Source organism: Dama dama, chromosome 4, assembly GCF_033118175.1.
Source record: "Dama dama isolate Ldn47 chromosome 4, ASM3311817v1, whole genome shotgun sequence".
NCBI classification, from domain to species: domain Eukaryota; kingdom Metazoa; phylum Chordata; class Mammalia; order Artiodactyla; family Cervidae; genus Dama; species Dama dama.
In genome coordinates this window covers 43,295,562-43,320,081 of record NC_083684.1, presented here as the reverse complement: position 1 = coordinate 43,320,081, position 24,520 = coordinate 43,295,562, and the positions used below count along the sequence as shown (strand labels likewise).

The following is a 24,520-nucleotide window of genomic DNA, read 5'->3' as shown; positions in this document are numbered from 1 at the left end:
AAGGAATGATTGCATTCAAAGCAGAAACCACTGTTTCTCCTTCTGGTCCATCCTTAGGCTCTATCAGTGACGTCATCGTGGCCAATCTCCTCCAAGCACAACACATCCAACCTCAAAATGGCTAATTCTGGCTTTTGTGAACACTGACATACTACATGCAAAACATTGCCATGAAGTCAACTCCTGGGGTTATTAATTTTAAAGGGAAGTCTCCAGTAGGGAGAGATCAGAAGCTGGAAAACAGGGTGTCAAGCAGAGTGGGCTGGAGCAGACTTCTAGCACAGGGTTTCTGGACTGTTCTTGCGGCAAAATGGCCTCTTAAAATCCATTTCAACATTTCCTCCCTTGGTTTCACTTTTGGGATTTTTTTGGAACATTTGGACTCTCCCGTTTCCTTCCCATACAAATGGCCAGTCTGCCCCTTTCCTCTCGGCACCTTAATAATCCTCACTCTACATCTTCTCTCCTTGCTCAACTTCACAATCTCTGTCAATCGCTTTTTAAAAAAGCCTTCTGGAACCACTTTCCCCACTGGGGGAGTGGAATTCTCTCCAGGGGAATGCTCCCCTGCCCTCCTGGTTTGCAGTTACCTAGAACAAGTCAGCTCTTCTCCAGGTGCTGCGGACCTGGAGGGCGGGGGAGGAGCAGAGCTGCACGGGGACTTTGGGGAAGTACTCAGCCATCCATGAAAGATACCCTGTGACTTGGTCCCAAAGGCAGTGCTGGCCTTCCTGGTGGCCTGGAATGGGGGGGAGGGGGGGCAGGCAGCAGCAGGGAGCTGGGGCTCCTAGCAGGGCCCGTGCATGCCTGCCCGCCCACCCACCCTCCGAGCTGCCCTAGGTAGCTTGAAAGGCTTTCCACGCTGGGCAGGCTCCCAGCGCTGCGCGCTCCACAGCGCTCTCTCCCCCACCAAAAAGCCCGAGGCCTCCGGAGTGTACACTAACCACAAGCCTTTCAGTGGCTCATGTATTTACAAACTGAGGCATGTCGAAATCAAAGGGGATACCACATGACATAATTCGCATTAAAATGTCAACAGGCTGACAATTTATAGAGTCAATCCACGGAAGGTGGGGAGGACTAAGACTTAGTAATTGTTTAATTCCTGCTGAAACCCAGGGCCGCTGCGCCTTCGGGAAGCCGGGGTGTGCTGGGGGCCTCCAGCCGGTGTAGCGCCCCACGGGGGCTGGCACCAGGCCAAGGCCGGGGGACAGCTTTAACCATTTAGGGCCCTTGACTGTGAGAGAGAGAGAGAGAGTGGGGAAGGAACGGGCTTCAGTGAAACATGGCAGGAGAAGGCGTGGGCGGCCCAAGCGTGTGTCCTTCCTCAAAATGGCTTGGAGGGGGGTGGGTCCCCGAGGGAAAGGTCCTCGCTGCTGCCCCCACCTGCGCACGCCCTGTATTTCCCACATGCCCAGAAGCTGGAGATTTGAATACATGCAAAAGCCCCCAGCCACGGTTTCCTGACTGCCCTGTGGCAGCAGTCTGCTCACCAAGCAGAAGGCGGGGTGGCTGAATCTGCCCCTTGAATATGTCAGCTTCCAAGCACCAGGGCCCCGCCTCCTGAAGGAGCAAATGCAAAGTCATGACCCAAACCAGATCCCCGACTCACAGAAAATCACCCTGGTAGTTTCTTCCACCTCTCCTATCGTCCCTAACCAATAGCACTGTTCTGACCGACGGCTAATAATACACAGACTCTTAGCACCTGTTTTGGACTTAGTATTCCTTGCCCACAGGCGTGGATGCTCTTGGACTTCTGAAAATAGTTTCACTTGCATTATTTCTAATGAACCGATCATTACCTGGGGAAGGGTCCACCTAGGACTGTGGGGTTGGTGGATGAAATTTGGGAGTTTAACAAAGTTTTTTGGTGGGCATGTGTGTGCTAAATCGCTTCAGTTGTGTCCAACTCTGTGTGGCTCCATGGCCTGTAGCCCTCCAGGCTCCTCTGTCCATGGGATTCTCCAGGCAAGAATACTGGAGTGAGTTGCTGTACCCTCCTCCAGGGCATCTTCCCAACCCAAAAATCAAACCTTTGTCTCTCGGGGCGGGGGGTGGGGGGGGTTGGCCATATCAATGCCCTTGAATGCACCCCAAGTTCTGAGACAAGTTATACCTTCTCATCATGACACATGAGAGACACACCAAGAAGCGCTATTATATAGAGTGTCAGGGAAAGCTTATAGCTTTTGATCATTATCAGCATTAGCCACAAATAAACATGTTCCAAAAAGGAGACTTCACTCTGTGGGCCCTGCCCGCGAGGATGCCTGGGGCCTCGTGGGCTGTGGTGGGGCTCCCCGCACAAACTCACTGTCTGTGTATAAACAGTAACACCTCATTCTCTCTTCTACCTCATTAACTGAAACACATTAAAACAAGTGTGCACTGGGAGCAGAAAACGAGACTGTTAAACCAAGCTGATATAATCCTCATCAGCTGTGGGAAATGAGACCGCCTCAATTATGCTGAATCAACTACAGTCACAGGAATGCGCTGGGCTCTGAGACCCCCAACACAAAAAGAGGGACAAGAGGAAAATAAACCTTCACTTAAATATATATATATAAACATCTATTATATGCATATATACATGCACATATATATACATATATGGGCTTCCCTCGTGGCTCAGACAGTAAAGAATCTGCCTGCAATGTGGGAGACCAAGGTTCAATTCCTGGGTTGGGAAGAACCCCAGGAGGAGGGCATGGCAACCCACTCCAGTACACTCTCCTGGAGAATCCCCATGGACAGAGGTGCCTGGCGGGCTACAGTCCATGGGGTCACAAAGAGTAGGACAGGACTGATCGACTAAGCACAGTGCATATATGTATGTATATATAACACACTTCACACCTACTGCCCTTATGAGCTCTTTCTTGCTATCATCCCATGAGACAGGAGTGCTGATAAAGTACTCCTTTAAGATTCTTTTTAAAAACTCAAACTATTTAAAACTGGAGAAAAACAAAGAAAAACAAAGGTAAATTTATTTTTTAGATGGTAGGGTGAGGGGCGGCGAATTCCATGTGATTTGCTCTTATAGAGTGGCTTCCAAAGTCCAAAGTATGTGGAAGCCAGCAAGTCCTAATACCCAAAATGACCAGGACACCAACTGTGTAAGAAAGTGAGAACACTTCAAAACGGAAATAGCTAGGAAGACAACAGCAATTCGAGCTCTCCAGCAACAAAACCAAACTGGTGTCTGCCTTCACCTGCCACTGCCAACTGTGAGAAATAGCTCAGAGTGAATAACATTTAGAAATACCCACAAATCCTACTAGAGAAGAAAGTAATGTGTGTATGTTTCCAAAATAAGGAAGGTCATGATTACATTGACGATAAGTGACGGAAACATCCCCTAGAGTGTGTAAGAAATGCAAAAGATCTGCATACGATAGTTATAAAACTGTAAATTTCACCCAAGGAATGATAATTGTGGCACATGATAATGCCCCACGTCCTACGTATTAGAATATAGCATTTGGTGGCAATAATCACTACATGTGAAGTGAGTGCTGTTATGCAAAACTTCCTTCTGCATTTCCTCATTTGTGTCCAAATTTGCAAACTTAGCATGTTACTGCCGTTGATTTGCATTCCATTCCATAGATCTTTCCTAACATGAGCCATGGACACCTTCCTCGTGTGCCTGTGGACACCAGCATGAAATTCAGCGTTTCACAAGTTCAGTCCTCCGAGTAGTCATTCAACTCACCATTCAAATGACAGAGAGCAGCTCTGTTTCTGAAGTCTACTTGCCAGGTCTGCTCATGCTGACCTAACCATCAGGCAGGCAATGAGCTTGCTGAGATTTTTCTGTTGTACATACTTTTTTGCACATCATTTTCAGGTGTTAAAGACTGTTTCACATTAGGTCTTGCTTCTTTAAAACCAAGGAAAGAGGCCCCTCCTCCTGCTTACTGACTCAGAGTTGTAATCAGAGGTCCCAGGTTTAGTCATTTCGTTCATTAAACCAAAAAAAAAAAAAAAAAAAAAATCAGCTTTCAAAAGAAGAGAGGTAGGGAGAAAACATCCATAACTTGAGTAGCCAAGGAGATTAACTTCCAATATACAAATAAGGGGAGCAGAGGAATGCACAGTTTAAAGAAAAAAAAAGTTTTAGCTGAAGAAAAATTTTGGAATATTGTAAATTAATGGATAACAAATGGTTGCCACAGAAACGGTTTGCACATTTAACTGCAGGTGTTTGCTCCAGTGAATGGAGACAAGATGGTACAGCTATAAGCACGGCCACGAATGTAAACACTGAAGGAAGACTCCTAAGGCAATGTTACGCCATCCATGCCACCAACACGGTGGTTCTCAATAGAAACGAACCCACTTAGGCAAGGTGGGTAAAGCAGCTCTGCAGCTCTGGCTAATACTTCATTTGTGCTCAGAAGCTGCTCCCCCTTTACGACAGTCTGTGGTATCGCCAAGGTTACAAAACATAAACAGACACAAATACAAGACATTAGAGAGATGCCAAAACCAAATACATTCCCCTTTAACTAGAATGTAACTTTCACTTTTCAATCTTCATGCTCTGTGCTGTGCATTTCTATATAATAATTTCTTTAGTGGGAATTTGCATTAGCTTTTTAATCTGAAAACTATATATATAAAATGTATGTACGTATATGCATACATACGGGCTTCCCAGGTGGCACTTGTGGTGAAGAACCAGCTTGCCAATGCAGGAGACACAGGAGAGAAGGGTTTGACCCCTGAGTTGGGAAGATTCCCTGGTAAAGGGCATGGCAATCTACTCCAGTATTCTTGCCTAGAGAATCCCCATAAACAGAGGAGCCTGGTGGGCTACAGTCCACAGGATTGCAAAGAGTTGACCACAACTGAAGCGACTTAAGCACGCACATACATGTATATACACAAAAGGGAATGGGGAAAACTTCAATTCTTACTTGCACCTAATTCCGGTCACATAAGGGAAATGTGGGTCTATTTGGGCTTGTGGGGTAGCCTTGCTTTAAAAAAAAATCAAATTCTAGAGTCCCCAGGTTAGGCAGGTATTATTATAAAATTATGTCAGTACAAGTAACTTTACTGCTCATTCCTCTCACAGCTCAGAGAAGCGGTCAAAGAAGAAGTAGCAAAAATAAAGCTGGACTTGGACCACTTTCTAACTTTCCTATGTACTTCACTAGATAACTTCTTGCTCCATTACAGAAGAGACCAATGTATTCCTTAAAAAAAAAAAAAAAAAAAAAAATTCCTGCAAACACACTCTCTCAGTGCTGAAGGAACTCAGTGGTCCCTCGCAGCATCTCTTTCTTCCAATGGGACCACAGCGGATTACCCAAAGTTAAGTAACTTGCCCAGTCTTCACTACACATTGCTCACATCTCTTAAGACAAATGTTTTCTCCCTTCTAGAAAACCGAAACAACCCAGCAGCCTTTCTATTCCCCAAACCCAAGGTGTGCCAAGTTCAAAACTAATGAAAACCAATTATAAAATGACTTCCCTATGTGGCCTGCATATGACCATGGAAAATCTAAGGCAGGAAAGTGACATTCCTAGAGGAAAGCACACCACACGGAGCCATGCGCTGACTGCACTGCATGCAGGTACATCCCAGGCAGGATCACACTGGACTTGCTCAACAGTCCTGCCAGGCAGGTCATTTCAGGAGCCCGTTTCACAGCAGAGGAAGACAGAGGGATTAAGTTCCATGTCCAAAGTCGCACGTCTGTGAAGGGCAGGAGTTGAGATTCAAATCCCGGCAGCCTACCAGGGAGCCTCTTTCTCTCTTTAAAACCCCAAGAGCTACCTGGGTTTCCCCTAAGACATGTGGGCATCCTACCTTGAAGTTTTCTAGCACCTGGTATCTAGTGAGCATCTGAAACTTCTGGAATGACCAAGAGCCTGTTCTACCCCCATCGCCTCTCCTGCACGGTTTGAGACCTCTCACTTGGGTGTGTTTCTGCCTCATGCTTCTGTTCTTCTGCAAACAAGCAGAAATCCCTGAGCCCAATCTTGAGAGAGACAACAGAATACTCTCACAGGAAGCTGGATGGGAAGACAGTGTGAGTGAAAAAGAGAACGCACAGTGAACCTGCAGCTTCCATATATGGACTTCACAGTGGAAATACCACCTAGCCATCAGGTTTTAGTATTCTGCACTCAAAGTTATATCACAAAAATTTCAATAATAGAGAAGAGTTTTATTCAAAACAAACAAACAGACAGAGTAGATGCCTCTCACCCTGATGCTAAAACTAATACAATACGGGACTGACTTCCCTGGTGGTCCAGTGGCTAAGATTCCATGCTCCCGATGCAGGAGGCCTGGGTTCAATTCCTGGTGAGGAAACTAGATCCCAAATGCCACAACCAAGAGTTGGAGTGCTGCAACTGAAGACCCCACAAGACACAATTAAGACCTAGAACAGCCAAATAAATAATATTTTAAAAAATAACTTAAAAAATAATATACTTTGTTATATATATTGTATATCCATCCATCAATGATGATTCCACTTTGATGCATTTCAAAGTCAACTGCGGACATGAATAAACTTTACCGCTTCTCCCCAGTACTTTAGCACACACAGTATTAACCACAGTTCAAGATTCATTAATGGGTGAAAAGTGAAAGTTGCTCAGCCATGTCCAACTCTTTGCAACCCCATGAACTATACAGTCCATGGAATTCTCCAGGCCAGAATACTGGACTGGGTAGCTTTTCCCTTCTCCAGGGGATCTTCCCAAGCCACGGATCGAACCCAGGTCTTCTGCACTGCAGGTGGATTCTTTACCAGCTGAGTCACAAGGGAAGCCCAAGGATACTGGAGTGGGTAGCCTATCCCTTCTCCAGGGGATCTTTCTAACCCAGGAATTGAACCGGGGTCTCCTGCATTGCAGGCGGATTCTCTACCAATTGAGCTATCAGGGAAGCCTATCCATGGGGTATTTTTTAAAAAATACTTTTTTATTATTTGAACAGATTATTTGAGTGGACTTTCTTACTAATAAAATACTAAAAAGGCCCCAATTCCACTGTGTTACCAGTATGAAATGTTTGGCTCACAACTGATTTTTTTCTTTTTCTTTTTTTTTTTTTGAGAAGTTACAGTAACCACAAGTGCATGAAAGGAGTGTTAGTCACTAAAATCAGTTTAGAATTATGGCCTCGGGTTTAGTATGTAGAAGAAATGAATCTGCCTTTGTCCTCTGTCTGGCTTGCCCATCTACGTGATCACTCCCTCTCCAAAGCTGGTCCAAGCACACTCCAGCCTTCCTCCTTCCAGGAGGTCTATTCTGATCTGACCACCGGAGGTGCTTCCTCCCTCCCTCCACCTCCTTCCAGACTTGGGTAACTTTCGTGTACACATCTGCCAGCACCAATCAACTCATCTATATATCCTGCGTGACAGTGTTTTTCAAACTATAGGTCCTGATCCTTCGGGGCTGTGGTTCTGAATCTGGAACTACACATTAGAAACCCACAATGAATCAGAGTCTCTGAGGGCTGGGCCAGGCAGCCCCCTCACCTTTTCTGCGATCCCTTGCTCTGCTATGTTTAGTCACTCAGTCATGTCTGACTCCTTGTGACCCCATGGACTGCAGCCCATCAGGCTCCTCTGTCCACTGGGGAGTCTCCAGGCAAGAATACTGGAGTGGGTTGCCAGGCCCTCCTCCAGGGGATCTTCCCCACCCAGGGATGGAACCCAGGCCTCCTGCATTGCAGACAGATTCTTTAATGTCTGAGCCACCAGAGAGGCCCTTGCTGCTGCTGCTGCTGCTAAGTCACTTCAGTCGTGCCCGACTCTGTGCGACCCCACAGACGGCAGCCCACCAGGCTCCCCCGTCCCTGGGATTCTCCAGGCAAGAACACTGGAGTGGGTTGCCATTTCCTTCTCCAATGCGTGAAAGTGAAAAGTGAAAGTGAAGTCGCTCAGTTGTGTCCTACTCTTAGCGACCTCATGGACTGCAGCCTACCAGGCTCCTCCATCCATGGGATTTTCCAGGCAAGAGTACTGGAGTTGGGTGCCATTGCCTTCTCCGAGAGAAGCCCTTAGGGGGTCATAAAAATCAATGTCCTAAATGCAACTGGCATTTGTGTAAAAACCAAGGGAATAGGATAAAAAAAGGAAGTATCAGAATGCAGCTCAGATAGTAAGCATAAAATTATTTTGTAAAACTTTTGTTTCAATTATACATACAAAATATCTCTCCCATATGTGCTTAGTCACCTATTAAAATGTATCTCTTTTTGGACACTAGTCAACAAAGTTTACAAAGTTTAGAAACATAGCCACAAAGAAGTTAGTACATTATCCTGCTCCTTAAAGGTTCTCCAAGATCTATGGCTTGAATATGGGGCAAGAGGAGAGGGAACAGAGTTTCTCTCTTACTGGGAAGCCATTCTGCCATGTGGTTCTCCTGGGGCTAACTAGCATTATTCAGAAGCAAAGAGCTGGAGAGTGAACAGCGCAGATTTGAAGGAAACAGAAGAACCTAGTCTTTAAGTTTCTATGTTTAAGCTTTTTGTCCTTGGGTATCAAACCTTCAGTTGACACTGACCGTCCATCTGACACCTGTAGGACTTGGAAGGATACCAAGTTGGGTAAGAATAAACAGATCCTCCTGTAAAGGACCTTGCGATTGAGTAGAGGAGACAGACCACTATAAAAATTGACTATACTATGAAGCAGGAGCAAACTACCATCACTTTTTCTACCTCAGCATCAATCTCTATGACTGCTGATAGAAAGAGTTGTGATTTTGGCTGATAAAACATGGAGACACAGAGCCAAGACCAGCTGCAAGTGAGAATTTTCAAAGTACTTGGACACAAGCTAATTGTCTCAGGACTGTTTCTCAGTGGGTCAGTACAGAAAAAAAGCTGCACAAACCTGACAGCTAATAGAATGATTATAAACAGCTCCGGAAAGCTCTGGTCCACACAGGACATCCAGTTTATTCTGACATACGCTTTTGGACTGACAACTATGTAAAGTCAGGGGTTCAGACCGGGCTGCTACGCTAGATCTTAGAACTGAAGGAAAGCGTAGGCACATTCTGCAAGTACTTTCGTCATTTAGTAAGTATTTATTGAGCTGGTGTCAGACATTGTTCTAAATGCCAAGGATACAGCCATTAATAAGACAACCGAGGTCGCCGATCTTCTGGTAGACAAATAAATAAATGAATGAACAAGAAAAATAGATAATAACTGTCAATGCAGAGAAGCACGCCTAGATGGAGCTCCTCTCAGTAACTACTTGGGAGTGGGTGGTTAGGGGCTACCTTTCTGAGGACCAGAGATGCGTGTCAAGGTCAAGGATGCTCACTCCAGGCAGTGGGACCTCGAGTGCAAAGGACCAGCAGGAGGTACAAGCTTGGCCCGTTGAAGGAACAGTAAGAAGGCTGGTGCGGCTGAAGTGTCACGGGAAGGGAAGCAGGGTTACAACACGAGGCTGGTGTGGTGGGTGGAGTCTAGGTCACAGGGATGTTTATAAGCCAGCACTGAAAGGCTGGCTTGTCTTTTGAGGGACGGTAAGCCATTATTGGGTCTTTGCAGGGGAGTGATATGACCTGATTTTCCTCTTCATGAAATTACCACGTGGAGAGTGGACAGTCAAGGGCAAGAGGCGCTGCAGGGAGGGAGCTGACACGGGGAGAGACGACAGGGAAACATGTTTTGAAGGTGGAGCCAACAGGGCTTAGTGATGATTTGGCTGGAGGGGAGTGAAAGAAAGAGGGGGCCACAATAATGCCCAGCTTTCAGGCTTGAGTGAACAGTAGATTGGCGACAGCCCTGACTGAGGTGGGGGAGCCTGGGGGAGAGGGGGCTTGGCAGTAATACCGTCAGCAAGACGTCTCTTCAGACCATGCTAAGTCTGGGGGTCAGCTATCAAACATTCAACCAGAAACGCCCAGTACAGAAGCAGACGGAAGGAGACTGCAAGGCTCAAGGGCAGATTCCGGTGTCACTAGAAGCGAGATGTTGTTGGGGGAGAACTATCAACGGAAAAAAGAAGCGGGTCTGAGCCAAGTTCTGAAGTCTTAAGCATTTACCGTAAATAACAGAAATAAAGCCAGCAAGGAGACCAAGGAGACAGGCCAGTAAGGGACCAGAGAAACCAGAAGACTGGTGTCACAGAAGCCAGGAGGGGACATAGTGATTTCGCTCACAGGTGGGCATGACCAAGGGAGGGCAAGGGGATGTTAGCAGGGAGAACTCAGTCATCACGGCCTTGGGCAGGGGAATACTCCCCGACTAGGAACCAGTCAGCTTCGGCAGGCACAGGCCGCCAGCCTGAGGCTGAGGACACCCTGCAAGGTCCACAGCGCCCCCAGGTCACCTGCAGAAAACCAAGCCTTGCAGCCTGTCTGATCCATTCCTATCACTGAGTGGCTGAGGGACCACAAACACTACCTTGCTCCTGCTTCCCAACATCCCTCCCCGACTTCCAGAACCCTTTTTGGTCCTATCTGTGAGTTGTTCCATTTCACTCGCCAAGTTACGGGTGTTCTATACTTCTTCACCATCCGATATCAAAACAGCACCTTTCAAATACTCTTCGGCTACCTTCGTGACAAACCAACTTGCTTTTGGGAAAGACAGGAGAGCGGTGGGAAAGGAATCAGTAACCATCTGTGGGTGTCTCCTTGTCTCGTGTCGTGGGGCATTCTCAAGAGACACTCGCTGGTTAAGGCAGCCTGTATTCTGAAGAGGTTTCCTGGAGAAACAAATTGACACATAACACAGAGAATGAGCCTGGTGCCAAATGGTGTGGCACACACTCGGGGAGGAGAAACCATCTGTGGCTGCAGTAACGGGAGAGAGCTCTCTGGAAAACCAGGGATCTGTCACCAGAACATAAAGGCGGGCCAGGAAAACTGCTATCCCTTAAAGTCTGAATTAAAAAAAAAAAAGACACTTTCATCAGGGCCCAAAGCCTATCTCGAAGATGTGGATCCAAATTAGAAAGAAACGAGCATTTACGGTGACATCTGCTGGATTAATTAGCTGTGTAATTAGTCTCCCTCAGAGGAGCTGGGCTTTGTCATTGCTGTCTGAGACTTCCCCAGGTGAGACTGGATTCCAGTTGCCATGTACCAAGAGGAAGAAAGAGCAGGCCAGGCAAAAGGGGAAGGGTATGTGACAGTGTTAGTGGGAGGTGGTGAGAATGGAGGAGTGTCTCAAGGACTTTTGAGGTCCTCTGGGTCCTAGAACATCAGAGAGGAAAAGTCAAGAAGGAAGAATGCCTTGAGGACTCACTACCCCGTAACAAAGCCACAGATGCCCCGAGCCTGGACTTTGGATAAACTCAAAGAACCAAAGGCCCAGAAATGCAAATACGATCACAGCAAGAGGGCAAGGATGAGAAGGGTGGGCGGGTGTGGATTCAAAGTTGGACGCGATGAGCCTGGACCAAGCTTACAAGAACTCCGGTCCCTGGAGAGACAGTTGCATCTTTCCACACTGGCAGCTGTGGCCATCACTAACAGGAACTCAGACTGGGCAAAAAAAAATAAATACAAATGGTTGGATCCTAGTCCGAGAACCAGAAGTGGAAGAATACACGCAAGCAGATGCCTCCAGCCAAATCTTTCCCCACAGTGCTTCCTAAACCACAGCTGGCTGCAGAGTCACACTGGCTGACTCACGTCTAGGACACTGAGAAAACGGCAGTGCCGGGACCCACGCCTGCTGGCTCAGCTGACAGGAGGAACTAAGGAACGCTCCCCAGGCTCCATCTTCGGTGATTTTAGAAAATGAGAGAGCTGGTAGGAGAAGGGAAATACAGACACGTGAAGGCCCAGCAAGAGTGGGACAATTACCCTGAAGACCATCCTGGTTTGGAGGTGAGCAACGGGGGTGATCTTTTACTTTCCTGAACCCTACAGGCCCAGGGTGCAGGAGAAACATGTGACAACTTGTGTGCCCCAAGTTTTTGGAACGATGACATCCTCCTAATTCAGAAGTACACCTGATGTCTGTTCATGTTCTCTGGGCACTCTTCCAAAGGGACAAAGACTCGGAAAAAAGAGCAACGTGAAAGGCAGACAGGAACTGGGGTCCTCATCACAGAGTACAGACACTGGAGGTAAAACATGCTCCCAGTGCCTGCCGCTCACTACAAGCTCCCTACCCAGAAGAGGTGTTTAAGTAACAGGTTACAAGATTTATCAGCTTGAGTAAAAAGTCCTACTTCAGGATTCAGCACAAAATCAGACTCGATACGAGCTGCTGACCCCCAGGAAGGAAAACCCTCCTCATTTACGGGTGTCCTAGAGATGAAGCCAGGGGTTGTGCCCCACGTGCTGGGGTCCAAGCCTGCAGCAGCAGAGTGCAGCAAGGTGACGGGTGCAGGGACACTCGCAGCCTGGAACCAGGGGCCCTGCAGACAAACAAGGACAATGCGGTGTGGCAGGACACCCAGACAAGTCCAGGGGTCGGCTCAGAAGTACAGGGGCCCAACAAGCTCCAAAAAGGAGCCTGTGGTCAGAGAGAGAGAGAAACTCAACAGGGACCGCAAGGAGACAAGAAATTATCCCCACAGTTCCAATGCACAGGCTGACGGGCAAATGAAAACACTGGTTAAAAGTGTTGACCTAAGAGACCAGGTATGCTTTAGAGGTCCCCATCCTGGGCCTGGGAACCTGCTCCTCTAATTAACAGGTTACAAATCAAATATTATCAGTAGATAAACATTTCTAACCTTCTAAATAGTTTGGCTTTTACAGAATGAGGACACAGACCCTAGAGAAGGTTTGCTAATCACAGCTGATGATTAGTCCCGATTCAAAGCCGCTTCAGCATCTCCTACGAACATCCTGAATGTGGAAGGCACAAGTAAAACAGCCAGTGCTCAAGGGCTGTGAATTTCTACCACCTACATACAAGTTACAGCTGCAGGAAAAGGCCCGAGGAGCCAAGCAAGAGCAAAGACAGTGGAAGCATTGGACAAAGCCGCAAGTCACCGAACTAGGCACGCTGTCATCCATCTCACCATGTGATGTGAGAGCACTTCAAATATAAGGGAATAATCAAAAAATTATTGAGAAACAAATTTTAACAAATAGCTCTGGAGAAAATTTCAGATTTCATTATAGGAAAAGCACTTTATTTAATGTAGAAAATGCGAAAATCTGATATGACAGTTTTCTATAAATAACAAAAATTGGAAATCATCATTAGAGGCTTCTGTAATTTTCCTCTTTTGTTGGGACCCATTAAAAAAAAAAAGGCTTTACCAACAAGGAAGCCACTTATCTCTCTTCATGCTCCCGTCAGGCCAGTTGGTAGGACTGTGAGAGAATTTCTTCATCATGTGGAGGAAGGGTTGCCAGTAAAAATATAGGATGCCCAGGAAAATGTGAATTTCAGATAAGAAATAGGATTATTATTTTATGGAACATACTTACAATAAAAATCATGTGGCTTTGTCTGAAATTTACATTTAGCTGGGTATTTCATATTTTTATTTGCTAAATTTGGCACCTTGACCTTGAGGTATTTGCAGTGGTATTTTTAAAGCTAAGTCATACATACATATGTGTGTATATATATATGTGTGTATATATATATATATGGGCTTCCCTGGCGGCTCAGACCCACACACAATGTGTGTGTGTGTGTGTGTGTGTGTGTATTTTTTTTGCCGTCAGCCTCTTGGGCTCCAGGGCACATGGGCCTACTTGCTCCATGGCATGTGGGATCTAAGTTCCCCGACCAGGGATGGAACCAATGTCCCCTGTGTTGGAAGGTGGATTCTTAACCACTGAACCACCAGGAGAGCCCCTGTGCTGTTTTCAGTGCTCCACAGGGTCACCAGTCTGACGTTGCTGGTTTCAATAACCTCCAATACCTCTGCGAGCAATAGAATTTTTTTTTTTTTTTTGTCTGTAACATTTTTAACTTTCACCCTACAACCTGGTTGCTTAAAAAAAAAAAAAAAAAAAAGCACTGGAAACCTAAGTTTATTAAATATTAAAGTATAAAATGACTCAGTGCTCCCAAAATGGTTTTCATAGCAACAGCCTTTCCCACCCTACACTTAAATAGTATTTATAGTTTCATGTTATGTTGAAAAAAAAAAAAAAAGACTCAAGGCTTCGGTTCAGGTGTATTATGTAATTATTTAAAAACTCTTGCCTTCCAACAATGTTCCTGACAATGCTTAATTGTTCCCTTATAATTTCCCTTTCAAAATAAAAAACCAGGAACACCTGTTGGGACTAAATGTATTCAAATTTGCCCTTTCAGTCCAAGTCCTGGGCAAGTTGAAAAGACTCAAAGTTGGGTTTATGCCTTTGCCCACTGTGAGCTGGCACAGCTTTCCTCCAGACGGGGTTTACCTGGAGCAACTGAACACACGGAATTACTCTGGAATGTAGAGGCAATGGAATATTCGCAGCAAAATTCTCCTAAGGGTCACAGACCACCCCTAAGACGGCAGATGGCATCCATGCAAAGAATTCCACTAGGAGTATGGGGCTGGGGTGAGGGTGGGGGATGGAGAATTTGAGATTCTTTTTCCCCAAGAAGGTCTAGGGCTTGGAGCTTAAGGATTTGTGGGGGTGAGGGAGAGGGGAGATGGGAGGGTTAAGTGTTTCAACAAAGTGGTATAGTTCCTAGACCACCCCACTCCTCAAGCCGGGGTGAAGGGCCGTGGCCCACCTTCTCTGGAACCCAGAAGGAGACCTGTCACCAGTAGCTGAAAACAGCCCCTCCCAGAAATCAGCAGACACAGCCGTGCCATCTCCACACTACCCCAATATGAACTTCAGTAAAGCAAACTTCTTGGACATTCAGTATTTGTTCTTTCTCTATTAAATAAATGGTGAGACCCACAGTCTTCACTAACAAACAATAAAAAAAAAAAAAATTGGCCCCTCTCTCAAGCCCTTTTCTCTCCTAGAGACTCCCTCATCCTGGTGAATTTGATGAAGGTAATTAATTCAAGAAATTCCACCCAGGAGAATATGTGGGAGAGGAAGAGGAAAAGGAGAGAGGAAGAAATGTCATCCATGGGGCTTCACAGGCCTGGAAAAGAGAATGGCTGTCTCTGTTCCCACTTCTTTCACCTCAGTGTTTCTGACAAGCAATACTTGGTAAACATGCCCAGACTGACCCAAACCTGCACAGTATTCAGGGGTGCTCTGTACGATCTACAAATGGGGGACAATGAACAGGGCTTCTCACATCAGCAAGGGAAGAGTAGCTATTTGGAGAAACTGCTGACCAACCAACCGTCCAATCTGAAAGAAAATGTAGTTCTAAATCATACAATACAGAGTCCTACAATATACCGTATACACCTCTCACAGAGTAAAGTCTTAAATGTGGGGAGAAAGTGCTAAAGAAACTATCAATCAAGTGGTGCCAACCTGCCTGGGTTTGAAGACCGACTTCAACAACACTCATTTGCTGGTGACTTAGAGTGCCCTCTGCCTCGGTTCCCGCATTTGAAAACAGGTGGGTCAACAGAAGAATCAATCAATGAATACCTGTAAAGCAGGTATGACAGTACTGCTAGTGGTAACTGTCACATAGGAGCTAGTGATTACTTTTATTATAATATTAGCAGCAAGACAGCCTCCCTGGGGAAAGAGTCAGAACCATAAAGAAACAGATGTGCAGACTGGACAACACATAGATGAAAAGTTTCTGTAGGTTGAAGCATATTGTAAGCTTAGTGAAAGATGAATAACAGACTCACAGAAACTACTGCAATATCCACGGCATAGAAGGAACTGCTGGCCCCGATAAACCAACAGCTTTTGCAAATCAGTCAGAAAGAAAGACCAACCCACCAAAATAGATGAAAGAATGAATGAAAACAGGGCAAAGTCTATGAATGGAAAAGTCACTAAAGAAATTCAGATGGACAATAAATGCATGAAAACATCTTCACCCTAATAATTAAAGAGACGCACACTGGGACAAATTCACAAACAGGATGCAAACAGAAAAATAAGACTGTGTTGGTCACCATGTGGGAGTTTGAACATCATCTATTATCAGTCAGTTCAGTTCAGTCGCTCAGTCATGTCCGATTCTTTGCAACCCCATGAATTGCAGCACACCAGGCCTCCCTGTCCATCACCAACTCCCAGAGTCTATTCAAACTCATGTCCATCGAGTTGGTGATGCCATCCAGCCATCTCAATTTCTGTCGTCCCCTTCTCCTCCTGCCCCCAATCCCTCCCAGCATCAGGGTCTTTTCCAATGAGTCAACTCTTCACATGAGGTGGCCAAAGTACTGGAGTTTCAGCTTCAGCATCAGTCCTTCCAATGAACATCCAGGACTGATCTCCTTTAGGATGGACTGGTTGGATCTCCTTGCAGTCCAAGGGACTCTCAAGAGTCTTCTCCAGCACCACAGTTCAAAAGCATCAATTTTTCGGCACACAGCTTTCTTCACAGTCCAACTCTCACATCCATATGGAAAAACCATAGCCTTGACTAGACAGACCTTTGTTGGCAAAGTAATGTCTCTGCTTTTTAATATCATCTATTATAGGGAGGGGACAAAATGTTCTTAATAAAACTTGAAATGTTTAAAAGAGTTAAAGTACTTAAAACTTAGTGTTTAAAATATTCTTAATAATGTTAATAATATTCTGAAAGGGTCTTCTTTCTGAAGGGCCATTAGGGAGGACTCTATCTACGGGCACAGCACCCTAAAACCACCAGGCCTTCTTGGAACAGCTCGAGTGTGGACAGACTTCCCTACCATAAGCTCAAAACTGCAGGTAACATGAATGCACGTCAGCAAGGGCCTGGTCAGTGTGTGGAAAACTACGCAGCCACTAAAAAGAGTGAGCTAGATCGATATGTTATGACCTGAGATGATTTTCAGGATGATAGGTTACATGAAAAAAGCAAACCAAAAGCAGTGTGTCTAAGACATTTCATAAGGGAATAACATGTATGTATACACTCACACACACTTTCTATCACTATAAGCATACGGAAAAAAAACCAATAACCCCGAAAGAGATTAAGTAGATAACTTGTGATCCGTATCTTAAGAGAAGAGTTGGAGAGTAGAAAAAGGACTTCCCCTTTAAAGAGTATTGAAAAGTACTTAAAGGTATGAGAAAGGGCTAAGGTGTAATGCTGTGTACATGCAACATAATTCCAATTTTGTAAGATGCCTTACCCATCTTGTTAAATCAAAAAGAAAGAAAGAAAACATATGTTATCCTCTTTGATGGGATTAGGCAAATGATTATATTCTCTTATACTTCCCTGGATTTCTCAAATTTTCTACAGTGAACACATGTTACTCATACTAATAATTTTTACTATAAAAAATAAGGAATCCACATTTTATTATTCATTTACACTTGAGGTAAACTTGGAATGCTAGTTTTGTAACAAATAAGAATAATAATATTCTGAAGGAGTCTCATCAGTTCTTTACCATCCACAAAAAGGATTCAGGAAGGGTGAGAGAAAATAAAAAATATTAAAAGTACTTGGAGCGGGGGGGAAGGAGGAACTGGCATGTAAATGATTATGAAACTGGTCTTTCAATAGCTGGCATATTTAGTTGTTTATTTTGACTATGCCGTGCAGCATGTGGAACCTTACTTCCCTCACCAAGGATCAAACCCGTGCCCCCTGGCATTGGGAGCACTGAGTCTTAATCACTGGACTGCCAGGGAACTCCCAAGTTGGCATATTTACTACTGGACATATTAAAAGCAGGCACACCTAGTAAGATTTCGATTCCATTATTTGGTATCTAAAGGGTGGAGCCAAAAAGTAAAAGGGATCCAACCTTCCTGATGTGAAAGTCTCTGTAGCCCGGTAACCAGAGGGCAAAGCCTGGCTTACAGCCAATCAGCTGAGAGAACGTGTGGAATGAAATGGTACACTGGAGGGATTCTCAGGCGCAGCATGGTTCTGGAGGAAGGGCAAGGCTGCAGCGAGGTGTCGACCTTTCACACTGCACCCACTGGCCATCTGTTGGCCAAGCATTCCTATATCACGTGTTGGCCACAGTTCCTACCGCACTGAAGGGTTCAACCTGTCCCAATATGAGCCCTGCCTCCAAAAAAAGATTCAATCTTTCCACCTTCCCAGAGACACCCTGAAGTTAGCTGGTGGCGAGAACCACTGCCAGGGCTCACGCAGCTCTCCAGTGGTGACCAGGGGGCCCATGTGCACGCAGTCTCCCCGTCCGGCCCCAGGAGCCCCCACCCCACGAGCCCAGCCATCAAGTGAGGGAAATGAACTTCAGACCCCCAGCTGCGCTGGGAGATGGAAGGCATGAAGGCGAAATGTGCTAAGATTTACCAAAACATCTGGCCTTTCACACCTTCTAAATCAGCCACAGGAAAACACTCCCCGCCTTTCATTTTTGGTTGAAGGCACCAAAGTATAGAGAGAAGAAAGCAGAGGTATGCACTTTAAAAAAAAAAAAAAAAAAAAATAGTCGCCCTAATGAGAAAACAAGGCTTGAGGAAACTGGTTCCAGAGTGACGATGTAAACCAGATGACACCGGTGACAGGGCTTCAGACGCGAAGCCACACCAGGACGGCGAGGAGGAGGAGGAGGGCGGCGGGAGGGGCGGGACAGAGGCTGCCAGTCACCATCTGTGGGCACAAAGTGCGCAGCTGCGTGCCTAAGACCCCGTAAGAGGGCATGAAGAATGCAAACTTCAGACCAAATCTCTCTGTCTGACGTGTTATACATCTGATCTGTCCACCCATCCTTTGGTGAACTTACTGCCCTGCTGGGAGAGTGAACCCTGAGTTTTCTACACAGCACGGAAACAACTGGGAAGGCAGATTCCAAAGTAATTCAGAGTCTGGTGGGAGGGGGTGTCTCTTCCTTCCTTCTACCTCAAATGATCCGAACGGCATCGAAGTCCACCATGTAGAGAATCTGGGTACCTATTTTTCAGTCAATTGGTACCATCCTCTACTTCTTAGTTTAGGCCAAAGAGACTTGGTATCTCCCCCTCGGTTTGCCTGGGGGGCCCGACACAACCCACATGGGGTCCAGATCCAACTCTGGGGGAAGACAAGCCTCTTTGTGTACAACTTAAGATTAATATGAAAACTCAGGGCTGGGCCCAATCAAAGGAAACTCAGCTGGGAACTGTTGGAGTAACAGATTCTGGTGGGGGTCTTAATCTATCTGCTCAAGTTGATGGATTTCCATCCCAATGACTCTCAGGTGAAGAAAAACATCAAAGTGAAACCCAGATTCTGATAGCTGGCAGGTGTGCACTGATCTCCAGCTGCCCTTTCGGCACCCTCCTCCCCCAAGCAGAAAACACTTCAACTTTCAAAGAGCTCGCCAGGGACAGCAGGGAAGTCCAGATAAATACAGAAGGGCTCACGTGAGCCCTGAGCCCACTCCCTGGCTCATGATCTGCACTAGCGTGGAGGGGAGTGGAGGGCAGGCATTATCAGTACCAGGTGCCCCCCACACCTTAAGCCAAGCAAGGGTACCCCACACTGCTGTGGGGGGAAGGAGTGGGGCACAGGAGCAAGTACTTCAGGAGAAGTGGGAAAGCAGTCAGGTGCAGAATTCCCCTTCCGGACCTCAAGCCCTCATGAGAGACAAGCACCTTACCCACAACACACTTTCATTCTGGCTCTGAGGAATGGCTGTAGACAAAAAAAAAACCCAAGAGTTTGGCTTCCAAGCCTGACTGGGGTCCCTAGCCGGCCCGCTGTGTTGCAGTGTTGCTCAATCACAGTGCCCGTGAGGGCAGCCGCGAGGGTGTGGACATACGACCGCTGGAGGCTGGACCAGGGCCACCACTATAATAAGTCTGCTACATACGAACCTTCGAGTTGTGAACTTTCAAAGATGTGAACGTGCATTCCATCAACGTCAGGCATGAGGGAAACTGCAGCCGGCCCTCCATCTCCTTCTGCTGACAATCCTTCAGCTCTACCGTCTCCCACCTCCTCGCCCTCCTCCGTCAGCAACTCTTCTTGCCTGTTCACTTGATGCCCGCCCCTGGATGCCAGATGGTGTACTGTAATAGTAAACTATTACAGCTTATAGTATATAATACTGTACTGTAAGATTAAAAATGTTTTATTCTTGTGTTTTTTTAAAAATGTATTATTAATGTTTGTGTGCAAAGTGTTATAAACCTATTACAGTACAGTACTATATCACCAGCTGTGTTAGCTGGGTACCTAGGCTAACTTGGTTGGACTTACATACAGCCTCTCAGAGTGGAACTTGTTCATACATAGGAGGACTTAATGTATTTAAAGACTCGACGAATTCAATCACAAGCATTTCAGAAAACTAACCTGGGAGCCAAGAAAAAAGGAAACAGCTTCCTTCTGATGCCAGGGGCTCTCCACCTGAACCCTACTTTCTTTTTCTTCCAGGAGGCAGGAAGAAGTCGATGAACATTAATCTTGATTTAAAAACCGCTCTCACACAATAATCCAAACTAACCAGACAATCCCAGCCAAGAGAGATAGTATCGCCCATTTTCCCATTTTGCTGATCAGCCCAACCCTCTCCTGTGTCCGGATAAGAAATTATCTCATGCTTTCAGACGGCTCAGTCCTAATCCAGCAACATACGCGCCAGGATTTATGACACCAAGAGGGAGAGGCTCTGGACCTGTCTGAGGCCCAGTGACAGACCAGAAAGCCACACTTCTGCTAGTGTCCCCTGAGACCGCTGGTCTGTCTCCTCAAGCATCGAAAAGGAAGAGGAGAGGGTGGGAGACCCGCGAGGAAGTCGAAGACATCACGGCCACGTGAGCAGATGCAGCAGAAGGCAAGCATGGGCATCTCCTTGACCGATCCATGAGCAACTTGCCAGGGAACCAAGATGGGGTGGGGCGGGGTGGGGGCAGGGCAGGGGCGAGGGTGGGCCGTGGGGAAGCGGGCAGTGAGGAGGGCCGTGTGTGAGAAGCTGGGGGCCCTCCCTGGGTCAGCAGCATCTGGAGCTGTTTCTCTAGCAGACAGTAAAGAACTCGATTATATCCAGTTAACTGTGCTCTAAACTGATTATGCATGTGCTGGGCTAATGGATTACATTAGCAAGAGGAAAAATAACATGCAATCAATCTCCATTTACCACAGGCCACACCAGGGCCTAGAGAAAAGCTGACTCTCGAACCACCTCCGATCCCCACCCCAAATCCCAGGACTGATGACAAGACCCTGGGCGAGGGACCCTCGTGGTGGCGAGAGAAGTTTATCTTAGTCACATCGCGGGGCAGAAAGGCCTCGAGGCGGGCACTGAAATGGTAAGGTTCCGGGTCACATCTGGGAGTGGGTGGGAGAGCTCCCCGCCCCCCACGGCAGAGTCACGGGGACATTTGCTACCCAAGGACTAATGAGACCAGACTAACGACCTTCGGCTCCTGACCCGGGGGTATTCTGTCCTGAATGTGGGTGGAGGTCACCCCTGGCAGGTGCCAGCCATACACACTACCCGGGCACCTCTCCTCCAGGTGCTGGTCCCCGCATCCCACCCTGCATCCCCACACCTTCACTTCTGCGACACTGCCTTTTCTGAGCAGGAGACCCCTCCATCTTTACTTAGGAAAACAGATGAGAGAACAAGGCAGGGGAGGATGGGCATCTGGGGCTAGCTGAGCAAAGCAAATGGTGACACTCGAGCTGCCCTGAACACCACCTCTACCCGACTCTCAAGTGAGACCAAAGGACAAGGGGTGGGGACCAGCAAGGGATGTAGTCAGTGAATCCCCAGGTTCCAGGCCCTTTGGAATGAAGCAAAGCCAAGGCTGCTCCTGCTGGAGGCCTTAGTGTGGACAGTTAGTGACCACCCCCATGCATTTTATAACCTAAAAGGCAATGCTTCTCCTCAGATGGAAGAGGCCAGCTTCATGCCACCTCTAAAGGACAGCATTCAAAGCTGCAAACAACCTTCCAGGGCTGCACCTAGTCCTTCATACTAATTTTTGCTCAGTTGAGTCGTTAAGAAACTCTATTTTTTTTTCCCCATGGGTATCTCCATCAGGTTTTCGCGACCACACCGGCACCACCCTGTGGCCAGTGAGAACCTCTGATTTAAACTGATGGCCAGGAGCCTCTCCTTCCAAGGGTGACACTCAGGGAAGCCAACCACTGAGGGACCAGCTCACGGAGGACAGGGTGGGCTTGGCTGTCTGGTGTCTAGACCCTCCCCTCTGCACCCCTTGAGCCCATTCATGCCTGAGTCAGCAGTCAATTCCAGAATATTCTATTCCCGCCACCTTGTGCCTGCTTTCTCCTCCTTTCCCGAACATGGTTTCTCATCCATGTAACACAGGCCTCTGGACAAGCTGAGAATGAGTGACTATAAAATGAATCGCACTTATCAATCTCGGCAGAGGCCGATGTGGGGACAGGATCAGGGTCTTATTTGGAGTCTCCGTTTAAAATCACTGTAAGCAGAGAGGGGATTCAAGGAACTCAGGGTGAGGGGCAACCTGGAGCTCACTGGCCCACAGATGTGGGAATCGGTGTGAATGGAAAGAGAGACTGATGACAAGAGGGAGGGAAACAGAGAGAGAGGGCGAGGGCGTGGAAGGGACGTGGAGGGAGGCTGGGCAGATTTATGGCGATTTGTACCTGATTGTTCATACTAAAGCCATTATGGGATGATTAGAGAAAAAGGTGAGGCTTTAAGTCCAGTGAAAATCAATAGAAACGTCTGGAGCAATTCTGCCGTGCAAGTGGAAGGACTATTTACAGTATCTGAGCACCTCCTCCTCGTTACCGTCTATGGACTGAGGGGAAGAAGGAAGGGGGCAGGGAGGGGTGAGAAAGGAGGGCTGGGGTGAGGAAGGAGGGATATGAAGGAATGAGAAGTGGAGAGGACTTAGGAGGAGAAGGAAGGCAGGAGAAGCCCAGCAAAAAAAAAAAAAAAAATGAAAATTTGAGGAAGAGAACAGAGGCATAGAACATGGCAGACAGGAAAAAAGAATAAAGGGACCCCTCACTTGACCGTGAATTTCTCCATAGTACTCACCACCTTCTAGCCTACCATATAATTTATTTACTTTGTCTATCACCCACCCCCCCAAAAGAATGGGTGCTCTGGGAGGGCAGGGACTTTTTGTCTGCCTTGTGCATGGAAGCAGGCTCAGAACAGGGCCTGGGGTATGGGAGGGGTTCAATGTGTATCTCTTAAATGAATGAATGAATGAATGAACAAATATACAAAGCACCCCAGGGGGCATTCAGGGAACAGAGGCTAAAAACTGGGGGGAATAACCAGATGGAAAAGGAGGACAGGAAGCCTGCAGGGAAAACATACGAGCACAAAGGTAAAGGGGGAACTAGGGAAATGGCAATTGTGAGTTAGGAAAGAAGTCAGTTCTAAGGAAGGTATGTGGAACAATGTATAGTATCGGGCTGCTATAAATACAACCTGGCCCCCAAATGAGGCACCCCACAGAGAGATCCTTCAGTTCCCAGCTGAAGCCCTCCACTATGTCATCAGCACCCCCTCCCAATGCCAGGGCATCAGCCAGCCGCCAGTCCCTCCAGTTAATGGCACGAAGTGTCCATCTGCCCCCAGCCTCATGGTCACCCGGGGGATCTGCTCCATTCCTTCCAGAGACAGGCCGGGGCTTACCTTGTACAGCTTCAGGCTGGCCTCGTGCCTGGAGTTGACCGTGTGCAGCCGCAGCTTCTCCAAGCTGTTGGTGTAGTAGTCGCAGGCGTTGCACTTGAGGTGGACGGGGTTGCCGATGGCCACGCACTTGAGCCGCCACTCATTGGCCTTGCCGCCCTCCTTGATGTGGGCCACCAGCTGGTACTTCTGCACATGCTTGTCCGTCTTGCAGTGCAGCTGGAAGTTGGCCTTGAGCTGGGTGTTGTAGCGGCATAGCTTGCACTGGTACGAGTCCCCCATCACCGCCTTCCACTCCTCCTCCGGGAGGCTGCGCTCCACGCTCATGTGCAGCCCCAGCAGGTCCAGGGCGTCCGTGCTGAACTTGTTGCAGACGGCGCACTGGAAGAGCTTCAGCGACGGGTCGTTGGTCTGGATGAAGCTCTCGCCCAGGTTCATCAGCTCCTCCGACACCAGCTGCCCGCCCCCGAGCCGCATGTCTAGGGGGATTTCACCGCCAACTGCGGGGAAAGAGAAGGGAGAGAATCAGAGGCTGGGCTCGCAGTGGCCCTACCTGAGGCACTGCCCACCCTCCACCATCCCTGACCCAGGTTCCAGCAGAAGAAAGATCACATTTCAAGCATCACAAGGTGCTATCCACTGGGAAAATGTACAACGAAAATCAGCTTGACGTGGTCAGATCGCTCTCATGGACATTCTGAAATTTGCGAAAGGTTGTGTTGTTTTTGTTTTTTTTCTTTTGTAAAAGAATGCCTAGAAGAAGGTGGGAACCATATAATCTCTTAAATGTTTGAATTCAGCTCCTCACTCAGATCCAAGAAAAGACATAGACATAAAAGTATCACTCACTGGATGTAAGAGAATCTGAAGCTTCAGTCCCCGAACTGAGTCACAGCTGCGTTCTAAGGCACCAAGTCTTTGCGGCAAATCAGAATTGGGCTAAGCAGC

General features: G+C 47.2%; 1 protein-coding gene across 2 annotated transcripts in view; it reads right to left on the bottom strand.

Moving 5' to 3' along the window:
* ZFHX3 (zinc finger homeobox 3) overlaps window positions 1-24,520 on the bottom strand; it is a 249,272-nt gene that overhangs the window by 129,689 nt on the left and 95,063 nt on the right. For both annotated transcript variants that reach the window (XM_061138860.1, XM_061138859.1), the window contains exon 2: window positions 23,576-24,072. In XM_061138860.1, the coding sequence (XP_060994843.1) occupies window positions 23,576-24,049 (474 nt within the window). In that variant the 5' untranslated portion in view covers window positions 24,050-24,072. The remainder of the gene's footprint in view (window positions 1-23,575; window positions 24,073-24,520) is intronic.